Below are 26,582 nucleotides of genomic sequence, written 5' to 3'. Positions count from 1 at the left end.
CAAGAGTGGCTGTTATAAAAGTAAGCTCTCTGCAGCACACTTGCTCTGTCTCACCATGCGATGTCCTCCACCACATTATAAGAAAGTAAGAAACCCTAATCGCTTCGCGGCCTTTTGGCTAAGATCAAGTGTAGAAAGTAAGAAACCCTCCTAGGTTGGTGCCATGCTCGTGGACTTTGCAGTCTCCAGAAACATGAGGTAAACAAAATATTCAGTTATAGCAAGAGAAAACAAACTAGGACAATTTCACAGACATTTCATTTTTTCTCTTTCAGAATTTTACTTCCAATTTTCTTTTAAATACATTAGGAATAATCAAGTATAAAACATAAGGGGCGAGTGTTTGGCCTAGCAGTTAAGACATCAGTTAAGATACCTGCATCCCACATCAGAGTGCAAGGGTTTGCTGACCAGCTCCATTCCCGATTCCAGCTTCCTGCTAATGTGAACCTTGAGAAGCAGCAGTGACGGCTCAAGTAACTGAGTTCCTGCTACCTGCTTGGGAGGCCTGAATTGGGTTCCCACCTCTTGCCTTTGGCCTTCAGCTTGGGGCTACTGAGGGCATTTGAGGAGTGAACTAAGGGATAAGAGCACTCTGTATGTGGTTCTATATATGTGTATTTCTGCCTCTCAAGTATATATATTTATTACACAGAAATACAGGAAAAAAATATTCCCTACAAAGTTAAATTAGGCATAGAAAATATTTTAACAGTAAAGTCCACCTAAGTAATTATAATTTCATTTATTATGCATACCAAGCATTAATTATGAAACTTCATTAGAAGGAAAAATCTGTGGTTCATACAAAGTTCCACATACTATAAGGACGAAACATGGATCTAATTTAAAAATACTGTCGTGTTTACACATAGCTAATCTTAGCACTGAAAATGACTATGTAAAGTTACCATAGCCGTGGCTCAACAGGCTAATCCTCCGCCTTGCGGCGCCGGCACACCGGGTTCGAGTCCCGGTTGGGGCACCGGATTCTATCCCGGTTGCCCCTCTTCCAGGCCAGCTCTCTGCTATGGCCCGGGAAGGCAGTGGAAGATGGCCCAAGTCCTTGGGCCCTGCACCCGCATGGAGACCTGGCTCCCAGCTTCGGATCAGCACAATGCGCCAGCCGAAGCGGCCATTGGAGGGTGAACCAACAGCAAAAAGGAAGACCTTTCTCTCTCTCTCTCTCTCTCTCTCTCACTATCCACTCTGCCTGTCTCTCTCTCTCTCTCTCTCTCTCACACACACACACACACACACACAAAATAGCACTGGGATATAGGATTTTCATAATTTAGTTTATAACAATGCATTACATGCTCCTGAAGAAGTCATTGTAGCTATGAGACCCTAGCACCACAGATGTAGCCATGCATCACCCCTTTAATCCTCTCCTACCTTTCCTCCTCCAGCTTAATGATAAGCTCAAAAGTCTGTTCTAAGCACACTTGTTACTTTCACAAGAAACTGGCATCTCACCTGGTTCTGTTTTCCTCGCTGCTTTACATAACCTAAGCACCTCATTTTCATTACTCCTTACCTCACAACCTCTTCTCCCTAGTGTGTGTGTCTGTGTGTACATACACACCAACTACTGTCAGCAATCTGGTTCATTTTCCACCTATTAAATTGAAAGACAGTCCGCCAGGTGGCCACCCTCTTTTCTAGGCATACATGATAGAAGGGCCTAAAAGAGAACTCCTGAGGATCCCACGGGCCATGCATGCCACAGAAAAGGGCAGCTGTGGTGGCAGAGGTGATCAGGTGTAGTGACCCCTGTGGACAGGTGCTGAAGACCCACCCAAACAGGTTCCAGCCAGAACAGCTCCCTATCTAATAGGAGCCAGCACCATGGGGAGACTGTATTTTAACTCTATGTCTCCGTGCTGGGCACTGCCGAATGTTTGCAATGTGAATGGTTTCATCTCGGAGTTCCCAAAATAGTTCAATTACTTCAGAGGACCATCTGACAAGAGGAAGGAAACTACACAGTAAGAACTTGCTGGGGCTGGCACTGTGGCATAGTAGATTGGGCCTCTAGCTATGGTGCTGGCATCCCATGTGGGTGCCAGTTTGAGTCCCAGCTGTTCCACTGCTGATCCAGCTCCCTGCTAATGGCCAGGAAAAGCAGTGGAAGATGGCCCAAGTGTTTGGGCCCCTGTACCCACACAGAAGCTTCCCAGAGGAAGCTCCTGGTTTCAGATAGGCCAAGCTCAGTCCTTTATGGCCATTTGGGGAATGAGCCAGTGCACGCAGGGCCTCTCTGTCTCTCCCACTCTCTGTAATTCTGCCCCTAAAGTAAATAAATAAATCTTAAAAAAAAAAAAAAAAAAACAACCTTGCCGAGAATTAAATATGAAGAGTTTCAACACCTTCCCTTGCACCAAAAGTATTCAAAAAAAGCAGAATGGATATAGTCTCCACTGGACTCCACCATTGTTTTAGAGTTGCCAAACTGCTTGAAACAGCTGCTTACTTTCTTTGCTGCACTTTCTGGGGAGGTGGGGGTGGAACATAATTAAATATGCAGCCTGAAAGAAGAGTGGAATCCAAGGGCACACACGCCCACAGGGCTGCATTGCTGAGTGCGTAGGCCCTTCCCGCCAGGCTCCAACCCCTGTGCTCATGTCTAGAAGCAGGACTAAGGAAAGCCAGAGTGAAGACGTGGGTGAGGAGACACGGGACTGGACAGGACACAGAGGCGGCAGAGGCAGAGGCAGCAAAACACTTGCATACTTCAGATTTTTACATAAGAGAAGAGCTTGAGTCACCAAACTAAGAGTACATAATCTTAGACATTTTAAAAATTTGAAATACATGATGGAAAACTAAGTAATACCTATATCATTTTCTCCTGAAATTTTTCCTGTATTTATTTAGTATAATTATATCTTCCTAAATATAATGTACTTTTAAACTAAAAGAGAAATGTACAATTATTATCAGCCATCTCAAATTTTTTTAAAAGATTTATTTATTTAAAAGGCAGAGTTAACAGAGAAAGAAGGAGAGGCAGAGAAAAAGAGACATCTTCCATCCGCTGGTTCACCCCCCAATTAGCCACAGTGGCCAGAGCTGCACCAAACCAAAGCCAGGGGCTTCTTCCAGGTCTCCAACACGGGTGGCAGGGGCCCAAGGACTTGGGCCATCTTCTACTGCTATCCCAGGCCATAGCAGAGAGCTGGATCGGAAGTGGAACAGCTGGGACTAGAACCAGCACCCATATGGGATGCCGGCACTTCAGGCCAGGGTGTTAACACACTGTGCCACAGAGCCGGTCCCAGCCACCTCAAATTTAAAATTTATTTCAAATTATGTTGGAAGCAATAATTCTTTCAAGAATACTCCCAGAACTGGTATTATGGTGCAGTGGGTTAAACTGCCACCTGTGAATCGGGCATCCCAGGGGGTGTGCCTGTGGCTATTCTACTTCTCTACTTCTGATCCATGTCCCTGCTGGTGGCCTGGGAAAGCAGTGAAAGATGGCCCAAGTACTTGGGCCCCTGCCACTCACATGGGAGACCCAGAAAAAACTCCAGGCTTCAGCCTGGCCCAGTCCTGGCTGTTGTATGTTGTAGCTATTTGGGGAGTGAACCAGCAGATGGATGATCTCTCTCTCTCTCTCTCTCTCTCTCTCTCTCTTTTTCCTTCCTCCCTTAAAAAAATACTCTACAAATACCTGGTTCTTTTATTAAAGGCAATATTTTAATTCTGACTCGATCTCCTTTAGAGAGCATATGAAACTCAAGTTACATTTTAATGACCATAGAGGAAAAAAAAATAACTGCATCACATGAGGCTCTCTCTGTCCCAACATATCTTTAATACAAACAAACCACCTTTTACAAGGGCTTAAAAAAATTCAACTTCATCAAACCAAATTAGGTAAAAATTTAAGAAAAGCTGAAATGTTAGCAATAAAATCTGTTCTAATGACTTCTCTGGATTGTTCTTGGGAGGTTTTTATAAGTTGTAACCAACTTAAACCGCAAGGTCAGTTACTGGCTCAGTAAGAGGGCACACAGCTCTGTCTCTGACAAACACCTCTGATCTCTCCAAGGAGCAACTGTAAGCAGGAGCTCACACTGGGGGCTATGCAGGAAAAACTGGGAAGAACTTGAGTATCTGGTAAAACATGGAGCTAACTAAAGTTAATAGCGAAGTTGGCTCCTCTAGATTTCCAGTTTCTGAGCCAATTTCCTGGTCACTTAAGTTAAAGTTTCTTGGATGTTTTTATTTTGATTTAAGCTTACGGAAAAGTCTCCAAATTTGTGCTAAGAATTCCTATATACTTTACCCAGCTTTATCAAGTTTATATTTTGTCCCATTTGCAGTCCCTGTCTCTCTCACACACTGTCCCTCATTCTCTCTCATACACATATACAATCTTTGAAACCATTTGACAGTAAATCATCATGCCCATCACTTCGCCAAACACTATAGTATTTACTTCCTAAAAATAAGGATGTATCCTAATTACTAACAGCACAGTACAATTATCAAAACCAGGAAATACCACACTGAAACAATCTAGTCTATATTCAAATTCTAACAACTGTCCCCAAAATATATTCATTGTACTACTTTTCCTAACTTAGCAACACCCATTGATTGCATTTGTCTTCATGTCTCTTTTGTTTCCTTGCATCCAGACAGTTCCTCAATCTTTGTCTTTCATGACAATGACACTTGCAAAGACTATGAGTCAGGTACCTGGCTCCTCAGGTATTTGGAATACCCGAGGAGTGGTACCTACTGTTTCATGTGTCAGAAGGCAGATGGTTGGTTTATCTCAATACTGGTGATATTGACTCTGACTATTATAGGGAACACACTCCAAGGAGTCCCTGTGCTTCCCACCTCCTGGGGTTCATGCCGTGTGTCTCCCTCAGAGTGTGGGCAGGACCTGAGAGATGTTTCTAACCAACCGAAAAAAGCAAGGTGATGATTATGTTACCTAAGATGTAGCTTCCACCTTGCTGGCTGTGAGGAAGTAGATAGCTCTGCTGGGGAACCCATAAGGCAAGGAATGGCAGACAATGTCTAGGAGCTGAGGGCATCCTCTAGCCAACAGCCAGCCAAAAAACTGAATCTGTCCATCCTACAACCACAAGAACTGAGTACAGCCAAGAAGCATTTGCACAAGAAGTAGGTCCTTCTTCATCTGAGCCTGTATGTGGCCCAGACCCGGCTGCCACCTGGACTATAGTCTTGGGAGACCCTGAGCAGAGACTCTAGCTATGCCAGGCCAGAATCCTCACTCAGAAACTGAGACAGTAAATGTGTGACTGTTTAAAAATTCTAAGTTTGCGGCAATATTGTTACATAGCAATAGAAAACTAATTCAGTAACTTAAGGGACTTCTGCCATTACTCCAATGCACTATTCACCTTTTTGAAATCAGCAAGTAATTTATGAGTGTTCCTTTGAACACAGCCCTCATTAAACTTCAACTGGCCAATTTTAAGAATCACTGATGCTTTTTACATAAGCCAATTATTACTATGATGGTTGGAAAATGACAGTATTCCAATCACCCCCACCCCTACTATAAGGAAGAACTTTATTTTCTTCTCCAGCTATTTACTCATGTACTTACTTACATCAAGTAGGCACATGGATTATTTTACTCAATAGCAAATTTAATCCATTGTCATTTATTCTGATGTTCAACTGTTCATATATTTGGTCAGCAAGAGATCCTTCAAGCTAGCTACTGAGTTCTTTTGACATGTCACATAACTTTTTATACTACTTTACCACGGTACAATTTACTAACCTTAAATTCATCTATTTAAAATATACAAATCAAAGATTTTCAGTAAATTTACAAAATTATGCAACCACCACAACATAATTTTAAAATTTAATTTTTCTGGCCAGCGCCGTGGCTCAATAGGCTAATCCTCTGCCTTGAGGCGCCAGCACACCAGGTTCTAGTCCCGGTCAGGGCACCGGATTCTGTCCCGGTTGCCCCTCTTCCAGGCCAGCTCTCTGCTGTGGCCAGGGAGTGCAGTGGAGGATGGCCCAAGTGCTTGGGTCCTGCACCCCATGGGAGACCAGGAGAAGCACCTGGCTCCTGCCTTCAGAACAGCGCGGTGCACTGGCCACAGCACGCCGGCCGCGGCGGCCATTGGAGGGTGAACCAACGGCAAAAGAAGACCTTTCTCTGTCTGCCTCTCTGTCCACTCTGCCTGTCAAAAAAAAAATTAATTTTTTTAAATCACATCAATGAGAAACTTTGTGGGCTGGCGCCACGGCACCGACACCCTGGGATCTAGTCCCGGTAGGAGCGCCAGATTCTGTCCTGGTTGCTCCTCTTCCAGTCCAGCTCTCTGCTGTGGCCCGGGAAGGCAGTTGAGGATGGCTCAAGTTACTTGGGCCCTGCACCCACACGGGAGACCAGGAGGAAGTACCTGGCTCCTGGCTTCAGACTGGCACAGTGCGCCAGCTGTGGTGGCCATTTTGGGGGTGAACCAATGGAAAAAAGAAAACCTTTCTCTCTGTCTCTAACTCTGCCTGTCAAAAACAAAAAACAAAAAAAAAAACTTTGTGCCCATTTGCTGGCACTCCCCTTCTAACTCCCAGTTCCAAGAATCACTCATCTACTTTTTCTCTACACAGTTTTGCCTTTTCTGGACATTTTATATAGATGAAATCACATAAGATGTGATGCTTTTTGTCTGAATTTCTCATACAGCTTATGTCTGAGGTTCATACACATTGCAACCTATATCCGTATTGTTCATTTTCATTGGCATATTGTACTCCAACATACAGGCAGGCTGTTTCATGACACTTGGAGTATGTTCTTGGTTCCAGTACAAGATGTCCTGGGCTCACCTCAGCCCTAGAATCAGTTGCTTCTCCCAGGAGCCCTGGTTATTGTCATAGGGGAGGCTATGTAAAAACCACAGTCTGGGGGCTAGGTATGTTCATTGTTACAGGAATGCTGTTGTTTCCAAGTCCTTTTGCAATGTGTGTAAAGGAGATGGACACATAGATGTGTATCTAAACATACACATACTTGTGTATAAACAAATATGAAAAGTTGAGTTACCTTCTGTCACTTGCAATTTAAAGCATCCCAAGTGACACAGACAATATCAGAGACAAGACAAAAATCTCTTCCCTTCTCTAGTTAGGAAGGAAAAACATGAAAAACCAGACCATACTTTCAGTTTTACTGTTTCATAACTTGTAAAAATAGACACAAAAGGCTTTGCTTGGGTTTTTGACATAAAAATCTTTTCTGAGTAACAATTCCAAATAATTGACATTAATTTTTTTGAAATTTTTATTTATCTGAGAGGCGGAGTGACAGAAGAGGCCCCATCCACAGGTTCATGCTCCACAATGTCTCCAACAGCTGAGATAGTGCTGGGGTCAGGAACCAGGAACTCAATCCAGATCTCCCATGTGAATGGGTAGGGACCCAACCACTTGTGTCCCTGGGTCTCCAGTGGTGGGAAGCTTTAATGGGGAGCCAGAACCAGGAAATGAACCTAGGTACTCAGATATGGGACATGGGCATCTTGACTGGTATCTTAGCTACTAGGTCAAATGCTCACCCCTAATGTTAATTCTTTGTTTTTTCTCTGCTATCTAGAAATTCATGTACTAAGTTCAAAATCATTTCCACTAAGTTGAGGCACCACCATCCCATTTCTATCAACTCATATACTGGCTTAGTGAGCAGCCAATGAAGCAAGACTTCTCCATGTAGAACTGTAAATTCACCCTGTAAGATTATGACTCCATGCTAAACCAAATCCAGATCCAGGCAAGTGGTAGGTAAAGTTCCTTAAAGGTTTCTGAGATATAACCATGCTCAAAGAAGACCAGTATCTCTGTGACCCAGAAATAGAATAGAAAAACACAGTAAAAAAGGGGGTGAAGTTATGGTCTCCCAATTTATGCATTTAAAAGCAAAGAGGAGTAAGGGACCCAGATATAGGAAATAGAAATCAGGTCTACCCTGTAAGGCTAGGGCAAATCTTCATGCCGTGAAATGATGCTGATAAAAGCTGCGAGGGCTGAGCAGGTTACAATTTACATGGGCTGCCTGCTCAGGGATTGGATCTGTATCTCAAATATTGCTGTAGGAGAGTGCTAACATTGTCACCAATATAAGACAAAGAATATGTTGCTTTTCACTCATTAAACTATTTACTGGAGCATAAAGTCCTTGACTGCAGTGTAAATTAAAATATGTTATCTTAAAAAAAGAAAATATTAACATTTTCATGGGAAATAAATACAAAGAACATAAGAACACTCAATGCCCTAGTGATATATAAAGTCTTTCTATGGAAGTTAGGAGCTGAAGAATTTATTGAAATTATAGGAAAACATTTTAGTACATTTGTGTGCTCACTTTTCTGGGGAAGGTTCCATATTTTTAGTCAAATTTTCAATAAGGCATATGATCTCTAAATAATAAATTAAGGACCAACTAGTGCCCTAATGCACACATGATCTAACAAAATGTAAATCCCAGGATGGCCTCCAAAGTTTGTCTTATGTGTCTGGTTCTGTCATTTATTTCTTCAAATATCTCCCAGACATCATTTGTAAGCACTGAGAACAGAGCAGAAACAAACAAAACTGATTAAATGTTAGTGAAGAGGGGCCAGCGCTGTGGCACAGTAGGCTAAGCCTCTGCATGTGGCACCAGTATCCCATATGGGCACTGGTTCGTGTCCCAGCTGCTCTTTTTCCAATCAAGCTCTCTGCCTATGCCCCAGGAAGGCAGCAGATGATGGCCCAAGTGCTTGGGCTCTTGTACCCCCATGGGAGACCAGGAAAAAGCTCCTGGCTCCTGGCTTTGGATAGGCCCAGCTATAGCTGTTGCGGCCATTTGAGGAGTGAACCAGTGGATGGAAGACCTTTCTCTCTGTCTCTTCCTCTTCCTCTCTCTCTCTGACTCTTTCTCTGCCTCTGCCTAACTCTGCCTTTCAAAAAAATAAATAACTCTTTAATAAAATACCTTATGCATTACTGATTGGTAAAATGAGGAGACCTACATGTAATACTATAACCATATTACCTACCAGTTGATTTATTCCTAGGTAAGAGGGAATTAAATCTGTAAATAGTACTGAAATGAATGTATGTAAAATAGAGAACCAGAATCTGTACTAATTATAGTTGTACTGGGCCAGCATTGTGGCATAGTGGGTAAAGCCACCATGTGTGATGTCGATGTCACACATGGGCAAAGGTTCAAGTCGCATATGCTCCACTTCGAATCTAGTGCCCTGATAATGGCCTGGGAAAAGCAGTGGAAGATGACCCAAGTATTTGGGCTCCAGCACCCAAATGGGAGACCCTGATGAAGCTCCTGGCTCCTGGCTTCAGTCTGGCTCAGCCCCAGCCATTGCAGCCATCTGGGGAATGAACCAGCGGATAGAAGATCTCTTTATCTGTCTCTCCCTCTCTGTAGTGCTGACTTTCAAATAAATCAATAAATCTTAAAGAAAAAAAAAAGTGTAGTATTGGTTGCTAGAACATGCAACAAACACTCCCCTACCTCCTGAGGGTACCAGTACCAAATTCATTTAGGTAAAAACTTATGGGGGCCGGCGCTGTGGCATAGCAGGTAAAGCTGCTGCCTGCAGTGCCGGCATCCCATATGGGCACTGGTTTGAGACCTGGCAGCTCTACTTCCAATCCAGCTCTCTGATATGGCTTGGGAAAGCAGAAGATGACCCAACTCCTTGGGCACCCGTGTGGGAGACCCAGAGGACGCTCCTGGCTCCTGGCTCCTGATCGGTGCAGCTCCAGCCGTTGCACTCAATTGGGGAGTGAACCAGCGGATGGAAGACCTCTCTCTGCCTCTCCTTCTCTATGTAACTCTGACTTGCAAGTAAATAAAATAATTTTTAAAAAGATTTAAAAAAAAAATTACACTGGTCTCTTCCAGTCACCAGGGTATCATAAAAAAAAAAAAAAAAATCAACTTACAGAGGCCAGGAGGGAAACCACATCTGACTTTCTCCCCAAGCCAAACTGGCTTCTTCCTTATCCTTGACCATATGGCACCTCCCATAGCAGGGCCTTTGCACTTGCTTCTCCTTCTCCATGACTTACTATCCCCTACCACTCAGATCTCTTCTAAAATGAGAGGCTTTCACTTCTAAAATAAAATTGGAAAATGGAATTGAGAGGGAGGGGAGGGAAGGGGAGGGAAAGGAAGAGAAGGGAAGGAGAGGGGAGGACAGAGGAGAGGAGGAGGGGAGGGGAGGGCAGAGGAGAGAAGCGGAGGGGAGGTGTAGAGGAGAGGATGGGAGGAGGAGAGGAGGAGAGAAAGAGGGAAAGAGGGAGGAAGGACGGAATGGAGGAAGGAAGGAAGGGAGGAAGGGAAAGAGGAAGAAAGGAAAGGAAGGAAGGAAGAAAGGATCAAAGCCTCTGTTGGGGATGGAGGGCAGGTATTTGGCACAGTGTTCAGTCGCCATTTGGGACATCTGCATCCCATTTTCAACAGCCTGGTTTGAGTTCCAGCTGTTCCACCTTAAATCCAGTTTCTTGTTGATGGCTACCCTTGGAGGCAGTGGTGATGACTCAAGTACTTGGGTCCTTGTCACTCATGTAGTAGACATGGACTGAGTTCCAGGCTCCTGGCATCAGCCTGTTTTAGCTCTTGATGTCGTAAGCATTTGGGGGGTGAATCAGCAAATGGAAGATTTTGTTCTGTCTGTTCTCTCTCACTGTTTTTCAAATAAAAAGAAAATAAATTAAAAAATTTTTTAAACTAATAAAAGAAATGATAGTAATTGCCCTTGTGTTTCTGCTAGGTATGCCATGAGTTAATTATTCTGGCAGCAAGCACTGTTCTCACAGTCATATAAAGCACCCTCATTTATGCAGCTACAGCATACTTCTTTCAGGTCCGATTTCTCAGTTACTTTTGGAATTAATTAAGGGCCATCCAATATCAATTAAAAGACAAAAAATGTGTCTGTCCAATTTTACCATGGAACAGAGGTAAAATCAAAGTGTTGGGGTGAGGGTTTGGCTTGAGGGTTCAGGTGCCACTTGAGATGCCTGTGTTCCATTTTGGAGCACCGGGTTAAAGTCCTGGCTCTGCTTCTAATTCAGATCCTGCTAAAGCACATCCTGGGGGACAGTGGGTGATGATTCAAGTACTTGGATCCCTGCTACTCCATGGAAGACCTAAAATGGGTTCCAAGTTTCTGGCTTTGGCCTGGCCAAGCCTTGACTGTTGTGGACACTCTCGGGTAAAACTGCCACCTGCAGTGCCAGCATCCCATATGGGTGCCAGTTCAAGTCCTGGCTGCTCTACTTCTGATCCAGCTCTCTGCTATGGCCTGAGAAAGCAGTAGAAGATGGTCCAAGCCCTTAGGCCCCTGCACTCCCATAGGAGACCCGGAGGAAGCTCCTGGCTCCTGGCTTTGGATCAGCACAGCTCCAGCCATTGTGGCCAATTGGGGAGTGAAACAGCGGATGGAAGACCTTTCTCTCTCTCTCCATCTCTCTCTCTCTCTCTGCCTCTCCTTCTCTCTCTGTGTAACTCTGACTCCAAGTAAATAAATAAATCTTTAAAAATGATGCAAACGATAGTATCCACTTCATATTTGTTATGAGATTAAATTAGTATATATAACAGTATCTCCAGTATGCTGTATAGCATGCATGTAGTAATGAAACACAAAGTATTTATGTGCAGTATATATGAACTTTATTTCTAAGATGCAAACATCGACCTTTAAATACCTACCCCCAATAAAGCTTAAATTTTTCTACTATGGCACAATTTCTCTAAGTCAGTTCTCAAGATTAAAGTAAGGATAAATATTAATTTAACTCTTACATAATACTTTAACCTATTCCACTTAAAATAGAGCTAATTCACCAAGGGAACAGCAGGATTGTTCTAGTTATTCATTTAACCTTCTTTCCTGGTAAAGGGAAAGGGCCTGAGAGTACTACATAATTAGTGGTGGTTAATGGAAGACAGGAATGTGATAAAACTTGGCAAGTCGAAAAAACCCTCCAAATACATAAAAATAATTTTATTCAAAGATAAGATTTTAATCCACAAAACTATTTAAATAATGGCAATAGGAAAAACTTGTAACATGGGGATAAAAGCTGCCCCTGATTTGAATGAGAACTTCTTCCTTGATAGGCCAGTAGCTACTTGACAGGCCAGTATATTAGTGAGTTTATAAGTTACTAAACTATGAGCCACTCTGAGGAAGGGAGAAGTACACAGGAATGACTACAGATGGGGGGAGGATTCTGAGGTCATGGAACTTGACTGTGGTGATGGTTAATAAACGTGTTTCTCAAAACTTGAAGAGCTACAATTATCAAGGGCAAATTTCACAAATATGTACATTATATAGCACTCCCCTCATCTGTGGTTTCGTTTTCTGAGGTATATCTGTAGTTAAAGATCCAAAAATATTAAACAAAAAAACTCCCTCCAAAAAAATCCCTATTTTAAATAACTTTTATCATAGTATATTGTTGTAATTATTGCAATTTATTAGTAGTTGTTAATCTCCTACTGTGCTTAGTTTATAGATTAAATTTTATCACAGGTATGTATGTACAAGAAAGAACAGTTCATATAGGACATAGAACTATATATGGCTTAAGACACGGTGGCAAAAAAACAATCTAAATGAAAGATCCTGGTGAACAAGACCCCAGCAGAAGGAACAGGCCATCAAGGAGAGAGGCGCCTTTCTCTGAAGGGAGGAAGGAACCTCCACTGTGATACGGCCTTGACTAAACAAGTTCAGAGTCGGTGAATTCAAGGGGCTTCCATAGCCTAGACAGCTCATAGCAAGAGTCTTGGGTGATTGCTGACGTCATAAATAAGAGTGCCAGTTGTTAAATCAACAATGGGAGTCACTGGGTACATGCTCCCCACGTAGGATCTCTGTCCTTAATGTGTTTTACTATGAAACTTAAAAACACTAGTAGTTGAACAATACCCTATACCTTGTGCGGTTGTGTGAGTGCAGCCTGTTGAAATCCTTGCTTAGTATATACTAAGTTGATCTTCAGTATATGAAGGTAATTGAAAATGAAACTCGATGAAGGGTGGGATGGGAGAGGGAGTGGGAGGGAGGAGGGCCACGGGAGGGAGGGAGGTTGGGGGGGGAAGCCACAACAATACAAAAGTTGCACTTTGTAAATTACCATTTATTAAATAAAAAAAATAATAACTATATAACAAAAAAAAAACAAGAAAAAAAAAGAACTTAATACTTCACCCTGTTAGTATTTTTATTTTTAAAACTATTGGTTGAACTCTGTAATTAATACACAATTATTCTTAGGTGTTTAATTAATGCTATAACTAGTACTCAAATAGTATTTTATATTTTGTGTTTCTGTGTGGGTGCAAACTGTTGAAATCTTTACTTAAAATATGCTAAATTGATCTGTATATAAAGATGATTGAAAATTAATCTTGATGTGAATGGAAGAGGAGAGGGGGTAGGAGAGGAGAGTGTTGTGGGTGGGAGAGAAGTTGGGGGGAGGAGCTATTGTAATCCATAAGCTGTACTTTGGAAATTTATGTTCATTAAATAAAATTTTTTTAAAAAATCAAAAAAAAAAAAAAGAACTATATATGGCTTAAGGCATCCACATTTGTGGGGTCTTGGAATGTATACCCACAGATAAAAGGAATTAACATACTTCCAAAAATAGGGAAACAATTATAGGAAAAAGTTACATTTCCTATTAAAGTAAAAAAAAAAAAGTTTAAAAGTCCTACGAAAGATTTCCCTTCTTGAGTTCAAATGTCAGAAAATGTTAGCATATTCCAAAGAGTGAAAGATAAGGTAAAATGATGGATTTTAAGAAAGATTAGCTAATCCTGAGATAAAACATCACTAACAATTAATCAAACGTCTACGCACATTCTCCTGCTTTCTCTAAATTCATAATTTTAGTTTAGTTTTTATAAACTGTTAAAAAGACAGTTATAACTAAAACTAGAAAATAATTCATAACATGATATTTAAGCACTATAAAAACTATTTAAACTATATGATTTGATGAGAATCCTGAAGTTCCAGAAAGATGAGGGGTTTTTATTTTCCCCAACAGACCTATGAGTCTTGCTTGCGAAGTAGGATCTTCTTTCTCCCTCCCAGGAAACCTTACCCTTCCAACTCTGAAATAACATGCTGCATTCATTAAGCCAGGCTTGATGCTAAGTGCTCTCCCTTCACAAGTCAGAGCAAGTCAGCCCTGATGAGGAATCTGAAGCAGAGAAGTGAGGAGGAAAGGAGGCTCCACGCAGGCAGCAGCACAACCCATTCAGCCACCCCTGACTCAAAGTCAGGACTGGAGTGTCAATGTCAGTGTCTGGCACAGCTAAATGGTTAAGTTATGTCACATATCAGAGTGCCTGGTTTAAGTTCCAGCTCAGCTCCCAATTCTAGCTTCCTACTAATGTACAGCCTGGCTTGAGTAGTCCAGCCCACCAGGGCAGGATTCCCTGCCCGTACGGCCGCTGTGGACTTCAGGGCTGCAGTTTCTTCTCTTGGCCCACAACTCTAATCTCAGGAAGAAGGTTCTCTGTCATCCATGCTCAAACACAACCACTCCTAAACCTTTTGGCTATGGAACACTTTTACACTTTTTAAATATTCCTAAGGAATCCAATGACCTACAATCCATCAACATGTACCACATCAGAAATTAACTTACTTTTATAGAGGGAGAAAAAAACTGTATTTTTCACCCTTACAAAAAAAAAACAAAAACAAAAACAGTGCCAAGGGTAGAACTGCTTTACATTTTTGCGGAACCCTTTCAGGTCAGGCTCGGTGACAGTCTAGCACCCACTGTAGCCAGAGTGTGCAGGCTGGGGAATCCCCACAGCACAGTCTTGAGAGGATGAAAAGAGGTGAATAATTTTTAATGAAGACGCTGCAAACGACTTTGACTTTGTGGATTCCAAAGGCCTGGAGGATCCCAGCCCTGGGCCACTTTAGGTTCTGAAATGTACTGTTCTAGCAACTCTCTTACACCTGTTCCTCTGTCTGCTGGATCAATCCATGCTATAACCTGAATTTCAGCCTCTCTCTCCCTTGGCTCCTCACCACTACCACCAAATGTATCATCTTCCCTAACCTAAACAACAAAGCAAAAACTTTCCTACTTACACTACCTTCTCCTCCTCCTTTCCTGTCACTCCATGAAAAATTAGTTCTAACTGCCTCTACGGCCCTACCAGCCCTCTTTTGTATTTACCAAAGTTATACACAGATATATTCTTATTTTTCTTTCAAAAATTCAAACAATATAGATAAATGACTATCTGCGATCTCACTCCCCTCCCTAAAGATAATTACTATTACTCCTAGAAAAACTTTGAAGTTAGTTTTTAGGCTAAATATAATCAGACTAAACTTTTAATTTTCTTGTAATTTGTTATTTAAAAAATTCTGACGGGGTCAACACTGTGGTGCAGCAGGTTAAAGCCCCAGCCTGCGGTGCCAGCATCCCATAATGGGCGCTGGTTCGACTACCGGCTGCTCCACTTCCAATCCAGCCCTCTGCTGATGTGCCTGGGAAAACAACAGAGGATGGCCCAAGTGCTTGGGCCCCTGCACCTACATGGGAGATCCAGAAGAAGCTCCTGGTTCCTGGCTTCAAATTGGCTCAGCTCTGGCTGTTGTAGCCATTTGGGGAGTAAACCAGTGGATTGAAGACTTCTTTCTCTCTCTGTGTCTCTACCTCTCTCTGTCACTCTTTCAAATAAATATAATAAAATCTTTTAAAAGAAAAATTCAGACAAAGGGGCTCACATTCTTTTGGTGACCTAAATTATAGATCAAAATGCTGCCAATTATGAAATAAAATGAATCAATGGTATTCTACAAAGTGATTACTAAACTAATATTCAAACCACGTTTTGAGCCAGTACCAGTATCCCAAATAAGCGCCCGTTCAAGTTCCAGCTGCTCCATTTCTGATCTAGCTCCCTGCTGGATGTGTCTGGGAAAGCAGCAGAAAATGGCCCAAGTGCTTGGGCCCCTGCACCCATGTGGGAGACCTAGTAGAAGCTCCTGGTTTCAGTCTGGCTCACCCTGGCTGTTGCTGCCATTTGGAGAGTGAACCAGAGGATGGAAGACCCCGACCCCTGCCCCTGCCCCTGCCCCTACCCCTACCTCTTTGTAACTCCACCTTTCAAATAAATACATATATCTTTTAAAAAAATATTGATTTCATGGCAATATAAATAAGACATAATAATGAGATTTATGACGATGCCTTGTTTATAAAATCCTCTGCATTTCATTACCTAAATTGTAGATGAATGATGGCTATATTTACATCATCATGGCTTACAATAGTGTGGTTAGGGTTTATGAAACATTTTCACATATATTATTTATCTAATATTTCATAACCATATGAGGTTAATGAGACTATCATCAAGTTTCTTTTACATAAGAAAATCTTCTGGCAGCCAGCATCGTGTTGTAGCGGGTAAAGTTGCTACCTGTGATGCTGGCATTCTATTTGGGTGCCAGTTCATATCCGGCTACTCCACTTCTGATCCAACTCCCTGCTAATGGCCTGGGAAAAGGAGAAAATGGCCCAAATATTTGGGCTCTTGCCACCCAAAGCTTCAACCTAGCCCAGCCCTGGCCATTGCAACCATCTGGAATAAACCAATGGATGGAAGAGCTCTTTGTGTGTGTGTCTCTCTGTGTCTCACTTTCTCTCTCTTTCACATAAATAAATAAATCCTTAAAAAAAAAAGTGTCCTAAGAGAAAAAAATTACTTGCTCAAAATTGAACAGATAGAAAACATACACCCAAAAACCACAAGGTAAAATTTATATATTTTAATTCAAATCAAATCCTACTCTTTTATATGTTGAACAGAAGGTATATACATAATTCAAACTGAATGTAAAGAGGGATAAATTATTTTTGCTTATTTGTTACACAAAATAATGCCTCAGGAAGCCTGTGAGGGCAATCTGGCTGTGACACCAACCCCACTGATGGCCAGGATTGATTAGATTGATCTGGCTGGCTAGGCAGGTGTCCCCTTCCCTGCTCAATGCTCCATGTGCATCACCCCCAAAGCTGCACGCTTGGTAGACGAGGATGCCCTTCCCCACTAGAGGAGGACCAGTAGCTGTGCTCCCATGCGAGAACCTCCAAACAAGCTCTCAAGGAAGTCTGCATCTTACTTTAAAAAAAAAAAAAAGCTGAAGGTTACAAAACCTATAACAATATGTAGATGCACTATTAAAATTAAACATATGGGGCCAGTGCTGTGGCGCAGTAGGTTAAGCCACCATCAGCAGCGCCAGCATCCCATATGGGTGCCAGTTTGAGTTCTGGCTACTTTACTTCAGATCCAGCCCCCTGCTAATACACATAGGAAAGCAGCGGAGGATGGCCCAAATTTTTGGGCCCCTGTACCCATGTGGGAGACCTAGAAGCAACTCTTGGTTCCTGGCTTCATCGTGGCCCAGCCCTGGTTGCTGTGGCCATTTGGGAGTGAACCAGGAGATAGAAGATTGATCTCTCTCTAATTTTTACTTATAAATAAATAAATCTTTTTTAAAAAATTAGAAATATAATTTATTATAGCCTTTAGTTAGGTATTACCACTAACACCACTAATACCAGGATGAAGTAGGGTTGATGTAGTGGGTAAAGCCACTGCTGCAGTGCTGGCATCCCATACGGGCGTCGGTTCGAGTCCCAGCTGCTCCACTTCCCTTCCAGCTCTCTGCTATGACCTGGGAAATCAGTACAAAATGGCTCAAGTGCTTGGGCCCCTGCACCCATGTAGGAGACCCAGAAGAAGCTCCTGGCTCCTGGCTTCGGATCGGCACAGCTGTGGTCATTGCGGCCAATTCGGAAGTGAACCAGTGGATGCAAGACCTCTCTCTTTCTCTCTGCCTCTATTTCTCTCTGTGTGTAACTCTTTCAAATAAATAAATAAATCTAAAAAAAAAAAAGGATGAAGCAACTGCTACTTAAGAGAAGACCACACACATATGTTGCCCTGGTATTTCAGTGTGATCCTTGAAATGCCTGCTAGAACACATGGAGTCACATGAAAAATTCTTAAATTTCACAATCAGAATTTTGAATGAAGTCATTTAAATTATTAAAAAAAAAAAAAAAGCCTGGCTATGAAAAGAACAAAGCATTAAATTCACTTTTTTTTTGCATTTTAGTTTTTAACAGATACAATGGGATTTACAGATACAACTCTAAGAACATAATGATATTCCCTTCCTCACTCCCTCTTTCCTCTTTTAATTTTTGAGATAACATATTTTAAATTTACTTTATGTAAAAAGGCTTAATACTTCACTGATTAAGAAGTTTAACAAGTAAAAAGCAAAAATTCCCTCATTCTTCATTTTACTGTAACCCTGTTGCTAAGTCTGTTTTTTCCTGCACTAAAGTATCTATCTCCATAAGAGTCCAACCTATTTAAGTGATGTTTGCATCAGGACACACAAGATTGGATTATAGGAAAAACAAACCTAACTTCTTATTTAGGGCCCTGTGTCTAAGCTAACTTAACTCCACAAACAACACAAGAAAAATGTTAGAACTATAATTAAGCTATTCTTTGTAACACATCTTGACATACAAACATAAACAAGATAACTGACTTTACTTCACATTTTACTTTTCCTAAATAAGGATGAAATATAGCTATTTTCAATACATGCTTATCAGAAGACCAAGAACCTACAGGGACATAATTCAATTCCCAACAGGAGTAAATAGGCCTAAACAGGATTACAAAGCTGCTTTTCTAATAAATATCCAAGCATTCCTCTTACCTCTGTTTCTGTACACTGTGAATATCCCAATTTACCTGTAATAAAAATACAAAAAGTTACTTTCAAAGGATTTTAGGTTTTTTTAATCACTGATAAAAATATTTGAGCTACTCTGCTCACAGTTTTACTCTATCTATGCAAATATCTGTGCAAATGAAAGTTGCTAGAATGACCAAATATTCTGGAAAGTCCTGCTTATAAGCTTAAGTTTAAATAATCCATGAAAAATATTTAAAAAAGAAAAATATGGAAGAACATCCTCAATCATAGTAAGATCTAAAACATATACATTCAATATGCACATAAGCAAATTAATCAAAGAAAAATAAACACAGGCCAGCACTGTGACGTAGCAGGTAAAGCCACCGTTGGCGGTTCCGTCATCCCACATGGGCGCTGGTTCAAGTCCCAGCTGCTACACTTCCAATCCAGCTTTCTGCTATGGCCTGGGACAGCCATGAAAGATGGCTCAAGTCCTTGGGCCCCTCCACCCATGTGGGAGACCTGGAAGAAGCTCCTGACTTCAGTCCAGCCATTGCGACCATTTGGGGAGTGAACTAGTGGACAGAAGACCTCTCTCTCTCTCTGCCTCTGCCTCTCTCTTAACTATGCCTTTTAAATAAATAAAAAGAAAAAACACTTTGAAAGTCTTGCTTTTAAAAAATACTTTAAAGGCATTTTAAATCTACTTTAAGAAATCTTTAGGGGCCAGTGCTATGGAATAGCAAGTTAAGACACTGCTTGCAACACAGCATCCCGTATCAGAGTGCCAGGATTCAAGTCCCAGCTGCTCTGCTTCCAATCCAGCTCCCTGCTAATATGCCTGAAAAAGCAGTGAAAGATGGCCCAAGTGCTTAGGGACCTGCCACCCATGTTGGAAACCTGGATGGAGTTCCAGATTCCTGGTTTCATCCTGGCCCAGCCCTGACTGTTACAGCCATTTGGGGAGTAAACCAGCAGATGGAAGATCTCCAAATATTCTCTCTCCTCTCCTCTCTTCCCCTGCTAGCTAGCTAAATACACAAATAAATAAATAAGTCTTTTATAAAAAGTTTTTCAGTTACAGAGAGAAAGAGTGAGAGACAGATGTCCTCCATCTGCTGGTTTACTCTCCAAATGGCCACAAAGCTGAACCAGGAGGGCTGGGACAGGAGGAAGCCAGTCAGTGCAGGCGTCCAAGGATTTGGGTCATCCTCTGCTGCTTTCCCAGGCACATCAGCAGGGAGCTGGATGGAAAGTGGAGTAGCTGGGACTCGAACCCAAGCCCACATGGAATGCCAGCACCATAGGCGGCAGCTTAACCTGCTATACCATAGCACCAGCCCCTAAATAAATCTTTCTTAAAGCCTTTAAAGATTCTTGGAGGCCAGTGCTGTGGTACAGTGATCTAAGCTGCCCAGCTGCTCGGCTTCCAATCCAGCTCCCCTGCTAATGCACCTGGGAAAGCAGAAGATGGCCCAAGTACTTCGGCCCCTGTCACCCACGTAGGAGATCTGGATCAAGCTCTGAGCTCCTGGCTTGGGCCTGTACCAGCCCCCACCATTGCAGCTACTTGTGGAGTAAGCCAGAAGATAGAAGCGCGCTCTCTCTCTCTCTCTCTCTTTCTCATTTTAAATACATAGATAATTTAAAAAAAAAAAATATTGGCCTTTTCCACAAATACATTTCCAGTTTAAAGGTAAAGTGATCATCTAATCAAAGCAGAAATATTTCACACTCTTGTTTTCTTTAATACATGAAGAGTTTGTTTCTTTAATAGATGATTAGTCAAAACCATGTAATTTAGTAATTCTTCTAGTAGAGGACCTAAAGAATAACTAGAACTGAATGATATTTGGCAGCACCAACTTTAGCATTTTCCTTCATCATTGACACCTAATTTCAAGGAACATGTATAATTATGTATTTCTGTCAATTTAAGTGACTAAAACATACTTTTAAAGTAAAAACAAGGGCCGGTATTTTGGCATAACAGGTAAAGCCACTGCCTGCAGTGCCAAGCTGCCACCTGCAGTGCCGGCATCCCATATGGGCACCAGTTTGAGACCCGGCTGCTCTACTTCCAATCCAGCTCTGATGTAGCCTGGGAAAGCAAAGATGGCCCAAGTCCTTGGCCTCTGCCACCTGTGTGGGAGACCTGGAAGAAGGTCCTGGCTCCTGGCTTCAGATCTACCCAGCTCCAGCCATTGTGGCCAACAGGGGAGTGAACCAGCATATGGAAGACCTCTCTCTCTCTCTCTCTCTCTCTCTCTCTGTCTCTGTCTCTGTCTCTGTCTCTCCTTCTCTCTCTGTGTAACTGACTTTTAAATAAATAAATAAATCTTAAAAAATAAAATAAAAATAGCTTTCTTAGGGCCAACATTGTGGTGCAGTGGATTAAGCTGCCACCTATGACACCAGCGTCCTGTATGAGTGTCGGTTCAAGTCCTAGCTGCTCCACTTCCAATCCAGCTCCCTACTAACATTCCTGGGAAAAGCAGCACAAGACAGCCAAGTGCTTAGGCCTCTGCACCCACAGGGGAGACCCAAATGAAGTTCCTGGCTCCTGGCTTCTGCCTGACCCAGCCCCAGCTGTTGCGGTCATCTGGGGAATGAACCACCAGATGGAAGATCTCTCTGACTTTCAAATAATAGATTTTTGAAAAATAAGAGAACGATATTTTAATCAAAAAGAATAGATAACATATTTATATTGTATACTAGAAAATTTAATTTCCCCAGGCAACAATTCTAAAACTTCATTGTCCTACATTCAAATGTACATTTAACTCTATACCTTTCCCTCCTCCAAACACTAGCCTCTCCCCACCCTAATACTCCCACACTTAGCCCAAAATGGTTGTTCTCAGTCTTGTGATTTAAAACAAATTTCGTTATTTATCTGAGAATAAGAGAGGTTGTGCAAGGGTAGGGGGCAGTCAGGAATATCCCATCTGCTGGTTCACGCCCCAAATGCCTGCAGTAAGGTGAAGCCTGGAGCCAGAAACTCAACCAAGGTCTCTATATGACTGGCAGGAACCCAACTACTTGAGCCATCACTGCTGCCTCCCAGGTCTACATTAGCAGGAAGCTGGAGTCACGAGATGGAGAAGGGTTATCAAACCCAGGTATTCCAACATAGGGCAAGAGTGTTTTAGCTGGTGCACCTTAACCACTAGGCTAAATGCCACTTCTGATTTTTGTTTAAAGCTTTATTTCATTTATTTGAAAAACAGAGTTACAGGGAGAGGTAGAGACAGTCAGAAGTCTTCCATCCGCTGGTTCACTCCTCAAATGGCCGCAGCTGAGCTGATCCGAAACCAGGAGCAAGGAGCTTGTTCCGAGTCTCCCACATGGGTGCTGGTGCCCAAGGCTTTGGGCCATCCTCCGCTGCTTTTCCAGGCACATTAGCAAAAAGCTGGATCAGAAGTGGAAGCCAGGACTCGAACCAGCAGCCATATGAGATACCAGGGCTGCAGGCCAGGGCTTTAACCCACTGCACCACAGTTCCCTCCTTGTGATTTTTTTTTTAATGCTTAACTAGAATTTATACACATCATATCTATAATGTCATCACCAAAATATGATAAAATAATGGCTTCTGTAGGCCTCCCAATTTTTTTTTTTTCTTTTTTGACAGGCAGAGTGGACAGTGAGAGAGAAAGAAAGATCTTCCTTTACCGTTGGCTCACCCTCCAATGGCCGCTGCAGCCGGTGCACCACGCTGATCCGAAGCCAGGAGCCAGGTGCTTCTCCTGGTCTCCCATGCAGGTGCAGGACCCAAGGACTTGGGCCATCCTCCACTGCATTCCCGGGCCACAGCAGAGAGCTGGCCTGGAAGAGGGGCAACCAGGACAGAATCTGGCGGCCCAAGTGGGACTAGAACCCGGTGTGCTGGCGCCACAGGTGGAGGATTAGCCTATTGAGCCACGGCGCCGGCCCCAATTCTTAAAATGAAAACAAACTTAAAACCAAATTTCTCATCACCTAATGTGAAACATCAACTAAAATTGAGATTAAAAAAGCAAGAAATTGGGGCAGGCACTGTGGCACAGTGTGTTAAAGCCCCATCTTGCAACGCCAGCATCCCATATGGGGACCAGTTTGTGTCCCAACTGCTCCACTTCTGATCCAGCTCCCTGCTAATGTGCCTGGAAAAGCAGCAGAGGATGGCCCAAGTACTTGGCCCCTGCACCCACATGGAAGATATGGAAGAAGCTCCTGGCTCCTGGCTTCAGCTGGCATTGTGGCAATTTGGGGAGTGAACAGCAGACGGAAGACCTCTCTCTGTCACTACCTAGCTAACTCTGCCTTTCAAATAAATAAAATAAATCTTTAAAAAAGAAGCAAGAAATTTTGATTTCTGTGAATTAAAAGATATATAAGCAATAAAGACCATGCAGATACATAGAAGTTAATATGATTTGTATATAAATATGACTTATTTTAAATATACAGTTATATAAAATATGTATTATGTAGTGATAAATTTATTTCATTTTAATATATTCAAGTTATTAATGTTTTTGGTAAATTAATTATACTTAATTATAGAAATGTTAATTCATTTAACTTGGGAAAACACTGTTAGACAGGCACCACTCAAAGAAGGTCCCAACCTGCCTCTCTGCAAACATTTCCTGAGTGAGCATCTCTTTCTACTCCATATGGAAAAGATGGAGGAAGGGATCATGGAGGGTTACTAAGACAAAATACAACAGAGAGCAACTCCTTAGGAGTACATGTATTGTGTCTTCAATCTGCTTAAGGTAAAGAGAACTGCAAGAAAAAATTTACAATTTTACATGGTAGGATTATTGTTGGTAGTGGTGCTGGTGAGGCACACCTGCCACTCGGAATCATGATTTATACAATGAGAGAAGGAATACACAAACCTAACATGTGGGAAGGAGAGGAAGAGCTCTGTGCTGGCGAACTGGAATTTATTACACAACTACAAGAAATCATACATTTTCTTGTTCTGCCCACCAAGAGCAGGAGATCCCAAGCTGTAAGGGCATACCTAAGTCTATTCTCCCTCAGTGGCATCAGGACACCTTAGGAAATTGGCTGGCTTCAGGACTGGGACAGGGAAATTATAAACCTTAAATATCCTTTTATACCAGAAAATAATGAAGTATTTAAAGAATGACAGAGCTATTTATCAAAAGGGCACAAGAGTGATCTTTTATAAACTTGAAAACGCTTTTCTATAAGAGCACAAAAATGTGGGGTGGGGTGGGGTGTTTGGCCTGGTTGAAATTCCACATCCCACGTTGAAGTATCTGGGTTCAATTCCCAGCTCCAGCTCCTAACTCTAGCCACCTGCCAATAAAGACCCTGAGAGACAGCAGTGATGGTTCAAGTAACCATCACTTAATACCCATATGAGAAACTTGAATTAAGTTCCCACCTCCTGGCTTCAGTTCAACCCAGCCCCAACTACTATGGGCATTTGAAGAGTGAACCAGCAGAAGCGAGTTCAGTGTCTCTCTCCCTTCTTCCTTGTCTCCCTCTCTCCATTTCTTAAATTTAAAAAGAAAAAGATAGGTCTGCCTGTCAGAGTGTGCAACTGATCTTTGTTATCTAATTTCAACTGGTGAGTAACAAAAATATGCAAAGTTCATGGGTACGACCTGAAAACCTATACACTTCACCATCCATATCTTTGCGTGGATGCCAACCCAGGAATCAGAAAATCCCCATCACATGACATCAGAGCTTGAAGGAATCTCAGAAATGATCTTGCCCAATTCATTCATTTTAGAGATGAGTAATCCAAGAGCCTGGGAGTCAAATGACTCGCACATGATGGCAGAGTCCTGGTTTCTTGCCATGCATGCTGGTGTGCCTTCCTTAGATGACTCCTCCGTTCTCTCTGCCAGGCACTGAGGGTCAGGGGAGGGAAACGCAAGGGAGCTACCCCTAGTTGTATCATTTCTGGGGCAATGCATTCTGTGATATAACAACACTTTCCTAAATTGGAAACTGCCAATTTAGCACTAGGGACTTTCATTTGACAACCTTAGAGTCTTCATTCTGGAGTTGGTCACCTCTGTTTTATGGAACAAGACCTAAGGAATCCCTCTAAAAATCTACAAATCCTGTAACTTTACCTTCTACAGTTTCAGAAACCTAAACTGACAGTGGGCCTTACCAAGGCTTCACATTATTAAATTTAAACTAACAACTTTATTAGATTGAATTAAATTAGAAGGGTGGATTCATTATGTCATAATGTAAAATAATAGTATTCAAAAAATATTTCAACATATCATAAAAGGAAAAAGAGTAATTTATACAAGAAGAAGTTCAGCTCAGTGTTTCTCAAAAGGAATGGGCATTTCAACAATGCTGTGAGAATCATCACTATATTTCAAATCCTCTTTTCGAATTCATTCCGAAAGATCTCATTGGCTCTTTGAGATTTACAAGATGGGGTGGCCAGCAGGTAAAGCCACTGCCTGCAGTGCTGGCATCTCATGAGGGCATGGGTTCAAGTCCTGGCTGCTCCATTTCTGATGTAGCTCTCTGCTATGGCCTGGGAAAGCAGTAGAAGATGGTCCAACTCCTTGGACCCCTGCACCCGCACGGAAGACCCAGAAGAAGTCAGGAGCCAGGAGCTTTGGATCTGCGTAGCTCTAGCCATTGGGGAGTAAATCAATCAATCAATCCAATCTCTCTGCCTCTCCTTCTCTTTGTAACTCTTTCAAATAAATAAATAAATCTTTAAAAATTTAAAAAATAAAAATGGGTAATAGATCTAAGCAGGTATTTCTCAAAAAAAGGCGTAGAAATAGACAAAAGGTACATGAAAAAATCTTCATCATTAATCATCAGAAAAATGTAAATCAAAACAATGAGATATTATTAGTACATATCAATTATACAAAAAATGTGGAGCAGCCATTTACCCTAGCAGGTAAGACACCCATATCCCACATAGGAGAGCCCTGGCTCAATTCTGACTCTGATTCCCATCAATGCACATCCTGGAAGGCAGCATGCAAAGACTCAAGTTACTGGGTTTCTGACATCTACATGGAAGACCTAGACTGCATTCCCACCTCCTGGTTCCAGCTCTGGCAGTTGTGGGCATTTCAGGAATGAACCAGCAGATGGGCGCTCACTCTTTCTCTCTCTTCCTACCTCTCTCCTTGCCTTCCCTTCCCCAACAAATTTTAAGAAGAGAACTTATGCTTTAAAAAAAAAAAAAAAAAAAAAGATAGCAAGTTCAGGAGAGAATGTGGACAAAAGGGAACACTTCCACGCTGCTGGTGGAAATGCAAATTAGTGTAGCCATTGTGGAAAATAGTATGGAGGTGCCTCAAAAACCTAAAAACAGAACTACCATATGATCCAAAAATCTCACTATTGAGTATATATCCAAGAGAAATGAAATCACTCAGAAACATCTGCGCTGCCATGTTTATTGCAGCAATATTGAGAATAGCCAGGGAATGGAAACAACCCAAATGTCCGCCCATTAATGAGTGGATAAAGAAAATGTTCACAAAGGAATACTATTCAGCCACTAAAAGGATGAAACTTTATCATTTCCAACAACATGGATAGAACTGGAGGTCATTTTATTAACTGAAATAAGTCAAACACAGGGGCCAGCATTGTGGCACAGTAGGTTAAACTGCTGCTTGCAGCACTACCATCACATATCAGAGAGCTAGTTCACATTTTGGCTATTCCACTTCTGATTCCAGCTCCCTGATAATACATCTGTAAAAGCACTGGAAGATGGCCCAAGACTTCGACCCCTGC

At 42.1% G+C, this 26,582-nt stretch overlaps 1 protein-coding gene across 2 annotated transcripts in view; it reads right to left on the bottom strand.

Moving 5' to 3' along the window:
• The window catches only part of SPIRE1 (spire type actin nucleation factor 1), a 202,850-nt gene that overhangs the window by 152,211 nt on the left and 24,057 nt on the right, over window positions 1-26,582 (bottom strand). For both annotated transcript variants that reach the window (XR_009866811.1, XM_062201330.1), the window contains exon 2: window positions 18,828-18,862. Coding sequence is in view for 1 of the 2 variants with exons in the window: in XM_062201330.1 (XP_062057314.1) it covers window positions 18,828-18,862 (35 nt within the window). In the remaining variant the exon portion in view is untranslated. The remainder of the gene's footprint in view (window positions 1-18,827; window positions 18,863-26,582) is intronic.

The sequence above is a fragment of the Lepus europaeus genome, chromosome 9 (genome assembly GCF_033115175.1).
Source record: "Lepus europaeus isolate LE1 chromosome 9, mLepTim1.pri, whole genome shotgun sequence".
Classification (NCBI taxonomy): domain Eukaryota; kingdom Metazoa; phylum Chordata; class Mammalia; order Lagomorpha; family Leporidae; genus Lepus; species Lepus europaeus.
This window is presented reverse-complemented; position numbering and strand designations above follow the sequence as displayed.